The sequence below is a fragment of the Trematomus bernacchii genome, unplaced genomic scaffold, assembly GCF_902827165.1.
Source record: "Trematomus bernacchii unplaced genomic scaffold, fTreBer1.1, whole genome shotgun sequence".
NCBI classification, from domain to species: domain Eukaryota; kingdom Metazoa; phylum Chordata; class Actinopteri; order Perciformes; family Nototheniidae; genus Trematomus; species Trematomus bernacchii.
This window is the reverse complement of record NW_022987973.1, coordinates 205,282-220,478: the sequence shown is the minus strand read 5'-3', so window position 1 is coordinate 220,478 and position 15,197 is coordinate 205,282. Positions and strand designations below refer to the sequence as shown.

Below are 15,197 nucleotides of genomic sequence, written 5' to 3'. Positions count from 1 at the left end.
TTTTCCACTTTTGCGCACAATGTCGGAACGGCACAAAGATCGGGGACGCAGTGGCCAAGCGGACCGCCCAGGCTGTGCGTGAGGACATATGCAAACTGTCTGGTAGTCTTATTATGATAAAGTGTATCCCTCATCTGTTTCAGTAGAGCCACGGCGGTCCATGTCATGTGTAGCAGGCTTTCAGGGATTCAGATTAGCTCCAGACTGATCGCTCTCACAAACAGATAGGAAGCGCGGAGGCTGGTGGAAACAACCGTTACTATACAGCCTATAACAACCTGGATTTATTTCATTTTCTCCACTTAGTCTCAATGTCATAATGGAAAGGCTGCACTCCTCCATGCGTAAAAGGCTCTATAGTTTGCCACAGCACATTGGACAAAAAGCATCTATAATGGGGGAAGGAGAAGACGCAGACAAGGACACCCGGAGGAAGAGTCTCAGGATGAAGCCTCTTCTGTCACCGTCGCCGACCTCTGGAGGAAGCTGCAAAGGCATCGGGGAGACCAAAAGTGGGGAGACTGTGATCATGGAGACGGACATAGGGAGACCGATGAAGACCAGCTCAAATGGAGATTGTCGGAGATTTCGAGGCAGCCTCTCTTCCATCACAAGTCGCCATGTGCACGACTCTGACTCGGCGGAGGAGAGGCGCCTCATCACCGAGGGGGATGTCACCCCGAGCGAGGAGAGCCCCCCCGGAGCCATCGGTGATGGGCCGCCGGATCAAGGCGCGCAAGGGGCCAGCGGTGGCGGTGGCGGCGGCGGTGGTGGTGGTGGTGGTGGTGGTGGTACGCAAAAAGATTCACCAGAACAGCAGTCAGGGTTTATAAAGTTGGATGACATTGATCAAATTCTGCCGGACGACGAGAGATTATTTCAAGCAGGGTTCATGCACAGACAGTTAGGGGCAATGCTTCAACCAGGGGTCAACAAGTTCTCCCTGAGGATGTTTGGAAGTGAGAAGGCGGTGGAACGAGAACAAGAGCGGGTTAAATCCGCCGGATTTTGGATAATTCACCCATACAGTGATTTCAGGTAAATTCAGCACCATACACTCCTGCTCCCCAAACAACACAAGGTTTAAAGTGAAGCATCACGTTAAAATCATTGTCTTTCCCACTCAAAGTATTTGTCTCACAGTGTATATCTTGTATAAAGGCAGAGCAGCCTATTCATTGTTTTATTCAGCTTCATGGCACTTTCATTACTTATTTACCCCATTTATTTATAAAATATGACATTTGACCAAAGCCATATTTATAATTGATTTCCTTTACTGCTATTTAAATATACTTACAATTTAATAATGATATTCATAAGCAGTAAACTAATTACATTAGCTTCAGGATATGGTCCTATTATTCAGGAGGCATGTATACAATGTGTTGTGTTAAAGAACAACACACAGAAAACACAACCTTTTCTAATTAGGCCAATTTACCTATCTGGGCAGATGCTATCCAAATGGATGCATAATTGAAGCCCGTTAGTGGTTTCTTATTTATTTGAGGAAGCTTGTGCACAGGGGACATTATTCATCATTGATTAGAGTTAGCTATGAGGCCTCCACTTAACATTGTTTTCTCAGGCACATAGATTTTCCTATTCTTCTTTTATGCATTGTATTATAATATATATCCGTTTAGTCTTAATTATGAGTAATTGTTAAAGTTTTGAGCAGTTTTGGAAAGAACAACACATTGTAAGTCTGCATTGTTGTAGTGACCCACTGTGGCTGCACAACTGAAAGACCACATGTCCTCTTTTGTTGGCATGCAGATTCCTCTCTGCTGTATGTGCCCTTGAGTTTGTTATTGGCCATATGCATTTGGCCATATGCATTTGATGTATGGCCACATGGAGTCTCTTAACAGCGAAGCCAGACTAGATTGGTCCTTTACCCCTTTTTTTGGCTTTAAGAATTATTATAATATGCTTTTAAACAATTGGTGAAATTCATTTGTTTGATTAAAGTGATCTCAGAAGATTAATTTCTAAGAAGTTCTAGTGAGCTGTTTGTGTACACCTTGCCAAACAGTATGATTGTAGCTTGAACTACAAAGTTTACATATACTATTACACAAGTGAGTATACAATCTTATTAGATGGGCCTCATATAATATGATTTTAATAAAAAGTGCTCACTCAATTTGCTTCCTTTAATCTATCGAATTAAATTAGGTTTGAAAAGATACATCTATTTTGTATTATATGTAGGTAATGGAGCTTCTCTTTTGTTTTAATTGAACTAATTTGCTCTGGTTTAATAATTCAGGTGAAACACTTTCATTACAAGCTGTGTCAGCCTTCGCATTTAGTTCATGCACCTCTCATATAAATCATGTTGAGACATCTGTGTTGATGTAAAATGATATTGAGCAAGACTGTCACCGTTCCACTTACTGTACTGTATTTCTCCTTGTCTGTGACATTGAATGTTGTCTAGTCTTCCTGGTGTTTGATTGGTTAGGATGGCGTAATGGCATGTTATATAGAAACTCAATTTACACCACAGTGTGAATAACAAGATATCTGACTTTGAGAGAAATGTGAGTTTTGAGTGTAAGTTGCTTACACACTCGGCGTCAGAGAAAAAACCCAAGACTTCGTAAAAAAGAGACACATTTATCTGCCAGTTTATCCTCAGTGAAGGAAGACCTGCAGTGGCTAACATATCTCGATGCGTTATGACCAGAGTTGGGTGTAACGCGTTACAAAGTAACGCGTTACTGTAATAATATTACTTTTGTCGGTAACGGAGTAGTGTAACGCGTTACTTTTATAATTCAGTAATCACACTACAGTTACTAACATTGCCCCGACACGCGTTACTTCGTTACTTTTATAAAATCAGTCATAATCACACTGACAGACAAGAGGGGTTTCCGCCGCAGGTTTATATGTACGTAATCTGCGCGACTTGCACGTCCACATCTCCGCGTGCAGTGCTGCATAAACATGGCTGAGTCAGCGATAACTTTTGAGGGGTGGAGGTATGCCCATTATTTTGAGTTCGTCCGAAGAATAGACAGGAATGTGACGGTGAGGTGCAAACTGTGTCCAGGCCAGAAGCTGTTATCCACTGCTGCAAACACCACGTCAAACCTCAACAAACACCTGCAAAGAACACATGCTAAGGTGAAGCTAATAGCTAAGGACCCCCGAACCCAGAGTGAGGATGTTGTGAGTGCGCCGCCGCAAGAATTTGGAGGACCGGTAACCAAAGCAGAGATGGACAGGCTTGTAGCATCCTTCATAGTAGAGGTAATGTTGCCCATTTGCACAGTGGAATCACCATCGCATCGTTCAGAGATATACTGCGCAAAATACAGATAGCAGGAGACAGAGGACAGCCATGGTCAGAGCTATCTGGATCAGTCTTATGCGACAATGGAAACTGAACTAAAGAGAACATTTCAAACTTTAGCAGTCTGCGTGATCTGCCTGCAGGGAGGGGCTGGCCGGCCCTGCGAGTAAAGTAACGAGTAAAGTAACGAGTAAAGTAACGAGTTACTTTATGTAGAGAGTAACGAAGTAGTGTAATATATTACTCTTTTTTTTAAAGTAATATGTAATATGTAATATATTACTTTTTTTTAGTAACGACCCCATCTCTGGTTATGAACATTATATTAATGGCTGATTCATCCCTCAGATGTCATGATGTAGTTTTTCTTGTGCATTTGAGAAGAAAATGCTATTTTGTATAAAATGTAAGCCACCTTAGATTTTTGATTCAGATGTACCTCAGAATTTGACCCAGGTGGCCAACACTGTTATTAAAGTGTTGCCAGTGGTGATTGTGATTTTGCATTTCGAAATCTAGTGTCTGCTCACGCCAAACCGTTAAACAAGGGGTTTCTTAAGCATACTGTTCTCTGGGAACTATTTCCAGATTTACTATAACACTACACTGATTAAGACAGGTCATCATCAGGAAGTGAGACATGAATTAGACAGTTTGCCATTTGTGTTGTGCTCCTCCCAGCTGGTTGTGTTTCCACTGACCCCCTCTGCTCTCTTACTCACTGTGTTAAATGTCATGAGGAAGGGTGATTTGGGGCTTGGGGAGACTGTCCTGATACTGAAAGGTCAGAGATTTGGCACCAGTCATCAGTTTTGAGCAATATGCTGAAACAGGGGCAATACACTGCTCAGTGAAATAGATGGACATGTGACTCTCTCTCTCTCTGTGAGAGCGTCCAAAATAAATGGATAAATGAAAATGCAATGAGACAGAAGTGCTCTAAAAAATGAGGTTAGCCACCCACTTGTTCGGGGTCTGAGGGTAGATACTATATCTTACCGTAATTAAACATTGTGCTGGTCTGAGATCAGTTTGCTTGTTCTTCAATCACTCAGAGCTATGATTACATAATCACTCAACACTACAATTAAAACCACAGATGTAGCAATCGGCAGAGAAAAAGCATTGAACCTGTGCTTCGGCTAATTGTGTATGGAATTCTTTATCTGTGACTTACATGAAAAAGACAAAAACTCCTCACTTTGAATCACCAATGGATTAAAGGTTAATAAGTGAAGGAACATCAACCATTTCATCAGTATTGGTCTGCTTCAAATTATATTTGAAGCCCATTTACTCAGAAAATAAGTACACCATGTCATTGAGTTAAGACGGCGTGTTGAGATGAGTTAGTATTTTATTTTTAATGAACTCTAGGAGAAACATGATAGTTGGATGCCTAATTCCGCCAAAATCAGGATCAGAGACAAGATGGCTATAATTAAAGTACACAAGGAGATGAGGGGGACCTTTTAATGGGTCCAGAGAAGAGAAGGGTCTCTGTGACTAAAAGTTTTTTTTCCCATGTCTGCATCAAAGCCTGGCCCTATAATCTCAAATTAGAGTGTCACAAGGAATCACATAGTCATCATCACTGCATCCGAATTGAGCAAAATCTCCTCTTGTCAAGTTGTATAACGCTAAGAAGCAAGGGAGGAGCAATATCTTGCAAGGGAAAAAGATGGATTAAAAATGGCATCATAATCCAATCTACAGCCTCATTTCCAGATCCAAAACTGAACAGCCTTCTTCCACTTTGAACAAGCGACTCCCAGTGAGCAGATGTGGTCACCAGAGAGTGACATCCTCAACTGGAAAAAAAGAGACAAGTACAAAATCAATTATAAGAAGTATTTTAAATGAGAAAGATTGTGTAGTCCTTGAGCACATGCTGACCATAACACATCTGTGGGGGTTTGAAAGGATTGTTACTGCCCCTCATCCTGCTCCTCTCCGGATGCTTCTTTTGCATATTGGCTTTGCTACCTACTTGTCACCGTCTTGAAAATGTGACTTTGTTGTTTGAATGCTGCTGTACCTTACTATGCGGAGACCTTTTGATGCTGCATGCCCTTGGTCGTAAATAGAGATTGAGATTAAAATCATACAATGCTTACTGCCCCTTTTGAAGATAATAGAATATTCCAGTGCTTCATTGACAAAATGATACCTTTCTCACACAATGGGTCCTCTTTCTGTGCGTGATGAAAACCAGGTGATCATTTATTTTCTTAACTGTTTGCATAGGGCCCTTTTGAGTGGATTCTATCAATGCAGCAGCATTGTGCAGAGTTCTAGACAGATGATGCGGCGCAATATTACAACGCAGCCCTCTGCTCGTCAAGAGCCTTTTAATTATCTTGTGATTCAGAGCCCAGAGGACACATCTGTTTGAAGTTTTCCACATTTTCCTGGAGAGATGGAAAACAAGGTGTCGCACATGAGAACTTTTGCACTTAAGGATCTAATAATCCCCCATCTTTCCCCTTTGGAACCACATTGTCAACACTATCAAAGAGGGGGGGGGGTCAACTGTCCTGCAGTTTCTGTCAATCAGTTCAATCCCTTTGCAACCGTCGGGCGAATCCCTCCATCCCCTCTCCACTTTTTCAACAGCCTTTTATTACTCCAGTTCTGTTTCCCAGAAGACTCCTACCTGGACAGTGGCAAAAATAGATCCTCAGAAAAGACAAGTTACAACTTCAGTTATTTTCTGCAGAAAATATACCAAAGAAAAGTAGAGCAGATGTAGTCACTGATGTGCACATTAAGGCTGTGATATCGTTAAAGGAAAGTACATTTTAGGCAAATTGATGACTACATGAATTTGTGCAATGTGTTTCTGAAAGTGTTTGGTGCCTATTGAAATCATTTACCAGTCTCTTACTTCCTTGCTACAGTTGCTCATAGCCCTTTTAATGTCCTGCTTTAGTGCAAATAGAAAAACTAAATATGACAGCTTCTCATAGTGTTAACACGTATGTATGTCTCCAAAGACTAAAATGAAAAGCCCAGTGTACTTGAAAAGAACAACTAGAAGCCAATCTGGATATATATATATATATATATATATATATATATATATATATACTGCATACATCGTGCCATTGTATTCTTACTGCTTACTACTAAGCATTAGCAGCCATTACCATTTGTAGGCTTTGTGTTTAGTTTACAGTACTCTTACTGTACCAGAGTAAGGGCGTGTGTGTCTGTCTGTGTCTATTATGTTTGTTAGCGTATTGGATCAGATTAAATAACAGCATTCTCTATTTCAGTCAGGTTGATACGGTTGATTTGAGAGTATGTTTTCCTATTGATTTGTTTGGGTCTCGTGGGACCTCCAGGTTGCGTTCAGTGGATTTATTGAAAAATTAGATGGAGAAACATGCACGGCTGCAATGAACGGTGATACCCGTTTTGCGGTGGTGAAAGGAGTAATAGTCTGGGTGAGAGTTACACAAAGGTCAAGGTGAGGTTGTGGCGATGCAGCAGAGGAATGTAAAGCCTGGATATTTAGAGCCTTTCTAAACCGTTTTGACAAGTTTTCAGTGAAATTGCAAGATTAAAAGCGTTTAACATACGGATGCATGAAGTGAGTGCAGACTGCCCTTATTGAGTATTGCTGTGTCTCAGTTTGGATACTGCCCTTAGTACACTGCATGTTGTTCACTGTGAACACTTAGGCATTGTTTGAATTTTGACTGTTTAAAATTGTCTCAAATTGCACTTTGCTGATGTGCTCTCACCGGAACTGACGATTGCCAATGTTTGCCAACTTTATAGCGCGATGTTTGCCAAAAAAGATTCTAGCAACGTATTTGTGGTACAAAATTAATAGAGATTGCTCAATAAACCGTATAATATGCCGTTTGTTCAGTGCGAGAAATATCCCACACTCAACTCTTTGATCATAATGAGTGCACCATCCCAGTTCTCAACATGTTGCCATGCTTGGCATCGGGACCCACTTATGCACTCAAAACAACAAGTATAAGTAAAGAAGTACACCTTTTGAGACATAGAATTTGTTCTTATTATATCGCTAATATGCATGGGAAGCAGGAGAAAAAAAGCTTTTTGACACTACATATGATGAATGACACTCTTTTCATTTCGGTCTGCATTAAATAACTCCTTTCATTTAGTGAGGGTAAAACATGAGGATTACAGACGGTTTTGGCTGTGCCTGAAAGTGGGGTAATCAAAATAGGCTGCTGTGCTCATCCATGAATATTAGGAGCCAAGAGATTATTACAGCACAATTTATTTAATGGAGGGAGCCGAGGGATGATGTGCGTGGCCGGTGGGTGGAAGGTGGCCTGTCGTAGTGGCAGAATGATTGAACGGTGCTGTGTGACCTCGCCAGGCACACTTTTGTGGGAGTGTGAAATCAGGACACGAGATAACAACTGTAAGAGAATGGCTTTTTTTTTTTGCTTGTCAGTGTTTTTCCCCCTTCCTGAAATGTCATATAATTCAGCTTTACGTATTAGGTAGAGAGCTGAGTTTAACCTTGGCAAAGTGACGGTAATCTCGAGGTGAGATTATATTGATTGATTGGACATCATATACATTTTGAAAATGGGAAAGCCTGCTGGAAGCATTTTCTGTTAAGTGCCGTCACCCCTGCTGGCATGATGTATTTTAGTCACCTGACAAATGTAATGTCGCGTGTCCTTCCCATACCACCATCCTCCGCACTGCAACATCAATTTATAATCTCTCCAGGTGGATACACAGCACTAGTCAGCCCAGAGTTTTTTTCTTCTTTTAACACATTTCAGGGTCCAATTTATATCTCTTGCCACTGGACAGATGTGATTATTGTCCCAGTGACCAGAGGTCAGTTTCACTTATCTCAACACTTCAAGGTGTAGGATGAGGGAAGAAATGAATATATTTAAACAAATTACCACCATTAAGTAAAGTCAAGCCTTGTTTGTGACATTCAAATGACTTTTTTGTATTCTTGTTCATACATTAAGCTACTGGTAATGCTATTGCATTATTTAAGCAATGGAATAGAAAAGAGATATTGGTAAAAAAGCGCCAACTTTTTTTTTCCATACAATGGACTGATGACTCATGTTGACTTCCTCTGTCTATTTGGTTCATGCATGGGATGAAACCGGTTACAGTTAGATGTGTGGGCATTGTGACACCTAATACACTTAATATATAAATAGTGCAAAAAGGCTTACGGCTAATTATAACTCTGTAGAATTAAACACTGAAATTCCCTGTAACGCTTCTTGGCCTGTGGCACAGTGACAATTGCATTTCCATCCATATAGTAGCTGTGGTTATAAATCTCATTTTACATATTTAGTTTGAATTTAAATCTGACATTTGACAAGTAATCAGCGCTGGTCGAAAAGCAATCAACATCAACACAGATTATATAGGTGTAATCTACCGATGATACCCAAGAGGGCATTCTTTACTCTGATTACGGGCATGATTCAGCCTTCTGCATCATAACCTCATTGAGACTAATTCATTTTAAAACTGATGTGTAATTACAAGTGTATTGATATTTATTGCACATCAAAAATAAAAACTTATAAGGAAGATATTATTTGGTTGACAGCCATCAAGAAAGTACAGCACATTGTATTTTATAGTAATTGTCCCCATTGTTGAAATGAATAATTAAGATAACTTAGCTTAGGTTTTTCAAATGTTAACAATGCAATGGGGGGCCACAACTCAAACACTCACAGTATAAGAAATAGATAGATGGATATATAGATAGACAGATTGATAGATATATATATATAGATAGACAGATGTACTGAATACACAATATACAAGGTAAGAAAAGGAAGATTTCACTATAATATGTCAAACTACTAAAATATAAATACAATATATTATATAAACAAGGTCATCTAATATATGAATGTCCATCCTTTTGTCCCACATGCAGGTTAACATAAATTAAAGTATCATTTGAAAACTTCATTTTGAGCCTGATTTGTCCTTCAGATGACGAGAAGCGGTGCTGCTTACTGTTTAATCCCCCCACCTCAAAAAATACGCTGCGTTTGTATTCATAGATTGTATAGTAGAGTAACCAAATGTAAACCTCCCTCTGGGTGACCTCTGCATGCACGCTGCAGCACCCGCCCGGTCGTTCCTCCTCACACAGATTCTGCTATATCTAGTACATACAGGTTGACCTTTTCAGTCTGCCTGTGTCCCAGGTGCATTCCCACACCCCCTGTCTCTCTGAAATTGGATTGCTTTTTTTTCCTATCAGCCTAGATAGGAAATGGCCAAGATGTCAAACTGGCACTGATAGGCTGCTCCAGTGGGTGGACACAATGTGAGAAAAAACACATTAGAAATGACTTTACATTAAGATGTACTTACTATTACAAAGTCAGTTTACACAGACACTTGTTATTAAATTCCGATTAGCAGAAAGTGCGAGAAACAATATTCCTTCTCAACAAAACTGTCATAACACTTCATTCTTCTACATCTCCTATTATTATTCTATTGCTACTACCACTCTCTCCAATCATTCCTTACACAGCCTCTCCAGGTGTAAGAATGTATAGAAAGCGAAAGCACTTTTGAAACAGTGGGGTTTCCACTCAGAGAGGACCAGAGTCCAGTGCGCTGAATAAAGAACTCTGTGTGTGGCTGGCGTGATTCACAATAAATACTTTCCTGGATCAATGTGTTTGGCCTGTTTCTGCCACATGCTGAGGGTCTAAAAGACTCAGACAAATGGCTGGAGTATGAGACATGCAGTAGTGAGAGACAGATTGTTCCGTCTTCTCTGCTAAGGCTTGGACTCCTGATTTATCTTCATCATCTCCATCGTCGATTGCATGTTCTCTTTTTCCCACACTAGTGGTTGTACCAAGTTACTCAGTGTTTGATTGAATAGGGATGCAGCCGCAAAGCTGTTGTGTATAAATCCAACCCTGACCCTGTTTATCATGTACAATCAAGAAATTATACAGCTAACAAATACACATGATAAATCCTGCCCCGTTTGGTTTAACAGTCAGATAAGCCTCCGCGTTTGCTTACTCACGCAGACCAGCAAAAATCAGCTAAACTGCATCTCCTCTCCAATTTGATTTGATTTCATGCTCCGAGTGTCTTCTTAGTGAGGCTTTCCCATCAGCTTTTAAGCTGTATTTATTTTGGTCATATTCACCTCTCATTTTTGTTTTAATATTGCTCTAAACAACAGTGCGGAAGGAATAATAATGACCACTGTTTCCAGAACTGACTTGGATCTCTCTACCCTGTCCTCTGTTGGTTGTCCCTGTCCTTTTGTCCATATATTTTCGACAGAGTCTACTTTTCTCACACTATTTCCACATTTTCTCTCCCCTTATTTTTTCTTCTTCTTTGGTGTCTCTTTTCTCCGTGTCACCTTTTGACCTCAGTTCGCCGTTTTGGAGATGGGTGGATAAGGCTTTCAATGTGGCTGCTCCATTTGCTGATTGCAGCAGCTGAAGTGGTGAAGATAATGGCACAGTACTGGTGCAGCTCAGAGCAAGGGCGGGAGGTGATGGTGTGCATTGTGTCCAGCCCCTGGTATTATAGACATCACATTATCTTAGCTCTTCATCTATGTTAAAAGAAAGCCTGTTGCTCTCGCTCTTTCTGGCTCGTGCTAGTGGGGGGAAGGGGGGGGGGGTTTGTGTTCAGTCGAGAGGAACTGGCCGGTGTTTCCTCTGACACACTCTGTGGCTGACAGGGGACCCCTTTGACATGACCCTAAGGACCTTGTGGGAGATAACAAGGCATCATGATAAAACACTGATGCAATTAGTGGCAGAATGATAGTCCAGCAGATACTGGCACATGCTAGTTGGATAAGTGCATGCTGATGGAAGTGGCTGGAGAGCTTTGTGTCCTCCCCGTGTGATCTACATGAACTCACTGTCTCTCGCTGTCTTCCCCACAGAGATCATTTTTATTTTCTGACCGCAGACTACTACAGTTTTTGTTCCTCTGTGCAGATAGTGAACAGGTTGCATTCTGGAGAGGTGTGAGGGACTATGCAGGGCTGAAGGACAAGGATACTGGAAAACCACAAGGCGCCTCTTTTCATAAACATCTATTTTTTGTATTTATTTACTTATATAGTTATTTAATTTTCACAGGGTAACACAATCAAGAAGGAGCATGATACCCTTCCCCCCCCACTTATCCCAAACACAGAACACATTCTCCAAAGTGACTTACAATAAGTGCATTCGACCAAGAAGATGCAAACTTGAAGAAAACAGAATCATATAAGTACATCAGGTTTCATAGAGCCAACACATTTCAAGTGCTACTCAACTGGCTTTAGATAAGCCAGTCCTTTGTTAGTATATAAGTGCTTTGTTGGTAATTGTATCGCTCGAAGTGGAGTCGAAAGAGATGAGTTTTCAGTCTGCGCAGGAAGATGTGTAAGCTTTCTGCTGTCCTGATGTCAATGGGGAGCTCATTCCACCATTTTGGAGCCAGGATAGCAAACCCACGTGTTTTTGCTGATGGGAACTTGGGTCCCCCTCGCAGTGCGGGTGCAGCGAGCCGTTTGGCTGATGCCGAGCGGAGTGCACGTGCTGGGGTGTACAGTTTAACCATGTCCTGGATGTAGGAAGGGCCATATCCATTCGCAGCATGGTACGCTAGTAAAAAAGTCCCACCTGTATGAAAAAGGGACAGACTTTACTTCAAAGTCTCAGTGGGCTTCCTCATTTCATTTCATTTCACACCTTTATTTATCCAGGTTGTATCCCATTGAGATCATTGATCTCTTTTTCAAGGGAGACCTGCTCAAGTAGGTTCCACATGAAACATTAAAAACATAAACAGAACAACAAAAGGACATCATACAGTAGCATTACAGGGATTACAATTTACATACTATCCACAAAATATTCCTGATTACATCATGGTCAGTTTGCAAAGTAGCTTTGGTGATTTCATCGTGATTACACGTCCAAGCTGTTCAAACATAAGAGCAGGTTTATGCTGACATAATTTAAATAGGTGGAAATTGGGCATTTTGTGGATTGTGTGGGACAGACACTGTGGCATTCAAGAGTTTTCTCAAGATGGTTAGCAGTGATTTCAGTGATGATAATACCACAAAATGGTTTGAATTCCCTTCAAACTAATAATATAAATTCACTATTAAAGACATTTGCCAGATTTTTTTGCAAATAAACCCTGTGATCAAATTAGATGAAGGCAATAACAAGAACACCTGAAAGGCTTCTCAATTCTCTAATTTCCCCACCTCGACTCCTATCCTCGACTCCTATCCTCGTGACTTAGTCCCGCCCACAGGAGATGCGAGCGGAGGAGCCGAGGAGGGGAACCTAGGAGAGAGGAGTGGAAGCAGCAGGCGGTTAGAGAAATTAGATGTCCTTCATGGCGCGCTGAAATATATTTCCGGGTCACTACCGGAGGACCGAGGAGTCGAGGAGTCGAGGAGGGGAAAGTAGAGAATTGAGAAGCCTTTCTGGTGTGGGAGACCCTGTGTCAGCAAACGCTCCAAAGCGTGTAGTCAGAACATATGATCCTGAATACATTAAACTTGGATAAATAATCAAAGGCAGTGAAGTGTGAGGGTAAGCAGGATATTTGTTTTGGTCATTACAGCTGACAGAGGCATAACACATCTTTACTGCCCAGTTTATTTTTACACTAGAACTAAATGGTTGAGAACAACTTTTTAAGGTAATTTTAGATACCAAAGCCAACTGTACAGTGATCATACTGTAGCCTCACATTGTGGCATTAAATGATGAGCAATATCCAAACAATTGTTGACCCACAGAGAGTGAGAACAGGAAGATTTATTTTTCTAAATGAAAGTATATTTTGAACATTACAACTGAAATGCTAAGTCAACCATGCATTCTGTTTTCCAGATGACCACACATGATACTAATGATCGATACATTCTGCTTTCCCTGCTGTGTTTCTATCTAATCTATAATTCTGTAGTTGTCAAGTGTTAATCTGTGAGTCAAAAGACCTGTCAATCAATTCCAGATTGATCCCAGGCTCGTGTGTTTCGGCGCCTTCTTCTTTCTCATGTGTCAGTGCTTACCTTTAAGGGGTCAGATCTCTATCTATTGGAACATGTTCTACTGCAGCAGATGTGACATTGCCTTTCTCTTGGCTGTGTTGAATAACAGTCCTGAGCTTTAGAGCTGAATGAAAAAATCATACGCTTTACCCTCACCTTCATGTCCTACCATAAATCTACTTGTAATCTTATTTCTGGATCTCTTTTAGCGGCGTTAGGTAAGGTGGACTCCTTTCAGTTGATTTGACCTCTCCCCTCTGTAGGTATATAGTAAATCCCTCTGTTTCCCCTTAGCCTAAGGTTGGGGAGATTTGCCTCTTCCTCTGATGAAATCTGCCTGGGTTTGATAAAACAGCGTGACTCACCTAAATATAGCAACCTGCGACTGCACAGCCCCAGTGTCAGTGATGTGCTTGCAGTATGCCTGCTGGCTGTGCTTGGCAAAGACAGCGCCGTTATGACAGTGCATTGGAGCGGGTGACAACAAAAATAGGATTAACCCTTTAAACCTGTTTTTTTTGTTCTTCTCCAGACAGTTAAATCTAGATGTGTTTGCAACTGGCTTGTTTAAAACAATGGCCCGCTCGTATATGGTAAATACACCAGCTTTCTTTGTTGTTTTAACAGATGTTGTTGTCCTGTTAGTGTGACAGGCGTAATCATAGATAAGCCTACCTCTTCCTCTGACTAAGTGTAGCCGAAGTTTTGTTTTCTTTCTCACAATAGACTTTGATGCTGAATTTTGGATGATGTCCTTCTCATTTATTCATTCAAGAATGGTGGTGGACTTTATAATGCTGTTGATATTTCAGTTGTCATTTAGGTTTAGCTGCCATTTAGAGTAGGTTTATTTAAAATGGTGCTACTACAGCTAACTGCAGCTACTAAAGAAAGTAGATCCTGTGGGGGAAACTTCTGTGTAGCAATGCATGGAGTCACCGACTCAGGAAGGAGACACGGTGAGAGTTGGAGCTTTTGATGTCAAACACTGATGGGTTTATTCAGAGTATTCGGCCGGAGGATTCACATCACAAGTCAAAGAGTCAGAGGTTCTGACTTCACGGTAGAGTTGCCACGTCAATTCTGAAGAGCCTCTCTCTATGCTAGACCTTTTGACTGGTTCACAGAGAGTAATCAACATCTCTGAAGGAGTAGACTAAACAGCTGGGAACACTGAGCCACCTGCGTCCAACACTCATGGCCTCAAAGATTTCACATCTTAGAGTTCACAAACACCGATAAAGAAGTGCCTCAGTGTTCTCACAACAAGTACCATTCGTGCCAGACAAGTTGACCGGTCACAAACTGGTGACAACAACACATATGGCACCAAGGCCTTTCCTTAAAGGAGATAACAGACGTCAGAGTAGATCATAAAACGTCACAGAGCAAAGGGTTAGATATCTAGAATAATTATTCCTTAACAGCTCCAAAGAGTAAAGTGAACAGTAAAGTAACAAAAGAAGCTTCTGCAGCTTAAGAAACTGATTTTATAGACAAGGGGTCATCACAAAGAAAAATAAGAAGACTGCTGGGGTCATTCAAATTGTCAATTTTAACAATCGGTGTTGACTGAGAAGTCACTTCTTGGGGTAATGCAAAGCACAACTTTGTTTTATCGCCATCAAATAACATTATCCATCATGTCCTGTCTCCCACTAACAGTCAATGTTAATGTCTTTCAAAAGAGACATCGCCCAAAATGTATTCAAGTTGGGTTGGCTGACCGAATTTGACCAAACTGGAATTGGAAAGATCACATTTTTGGGGGAAATCATATGGGTTTTTTCACAATTGCTAGGGAAGGCCTGATTTATTTTTAGG

At 41.0% G+C, this 15,197-nt stretch overlaps 1 protein-coding gene across 1 annotated transcript in view; it reads left to right on the top strand.

Moving 5' to 3' along the window:
• The first annotated feature begins 319 nt into the window (after positions 1 to 319).
• LOC117471708 (potassium/sodium hyperpolarization-activated cyclic nucleotide-gated channel 1-like) overlaps positions 320 to 15,197 on the top strand; it is a 69,581-nt gene continuing 54,703 nt past the window's right edge. The window contains exon 1 of the mRNA XM_034116901.1: positions 320 to 1,038. Within this exon, the coding sequence (XP_033972792.1) occupies positions 320 to 1,038 (719 nt within the window). The remainder of the gene's footprint in view (positions 1,039 to 15,197) is intronic.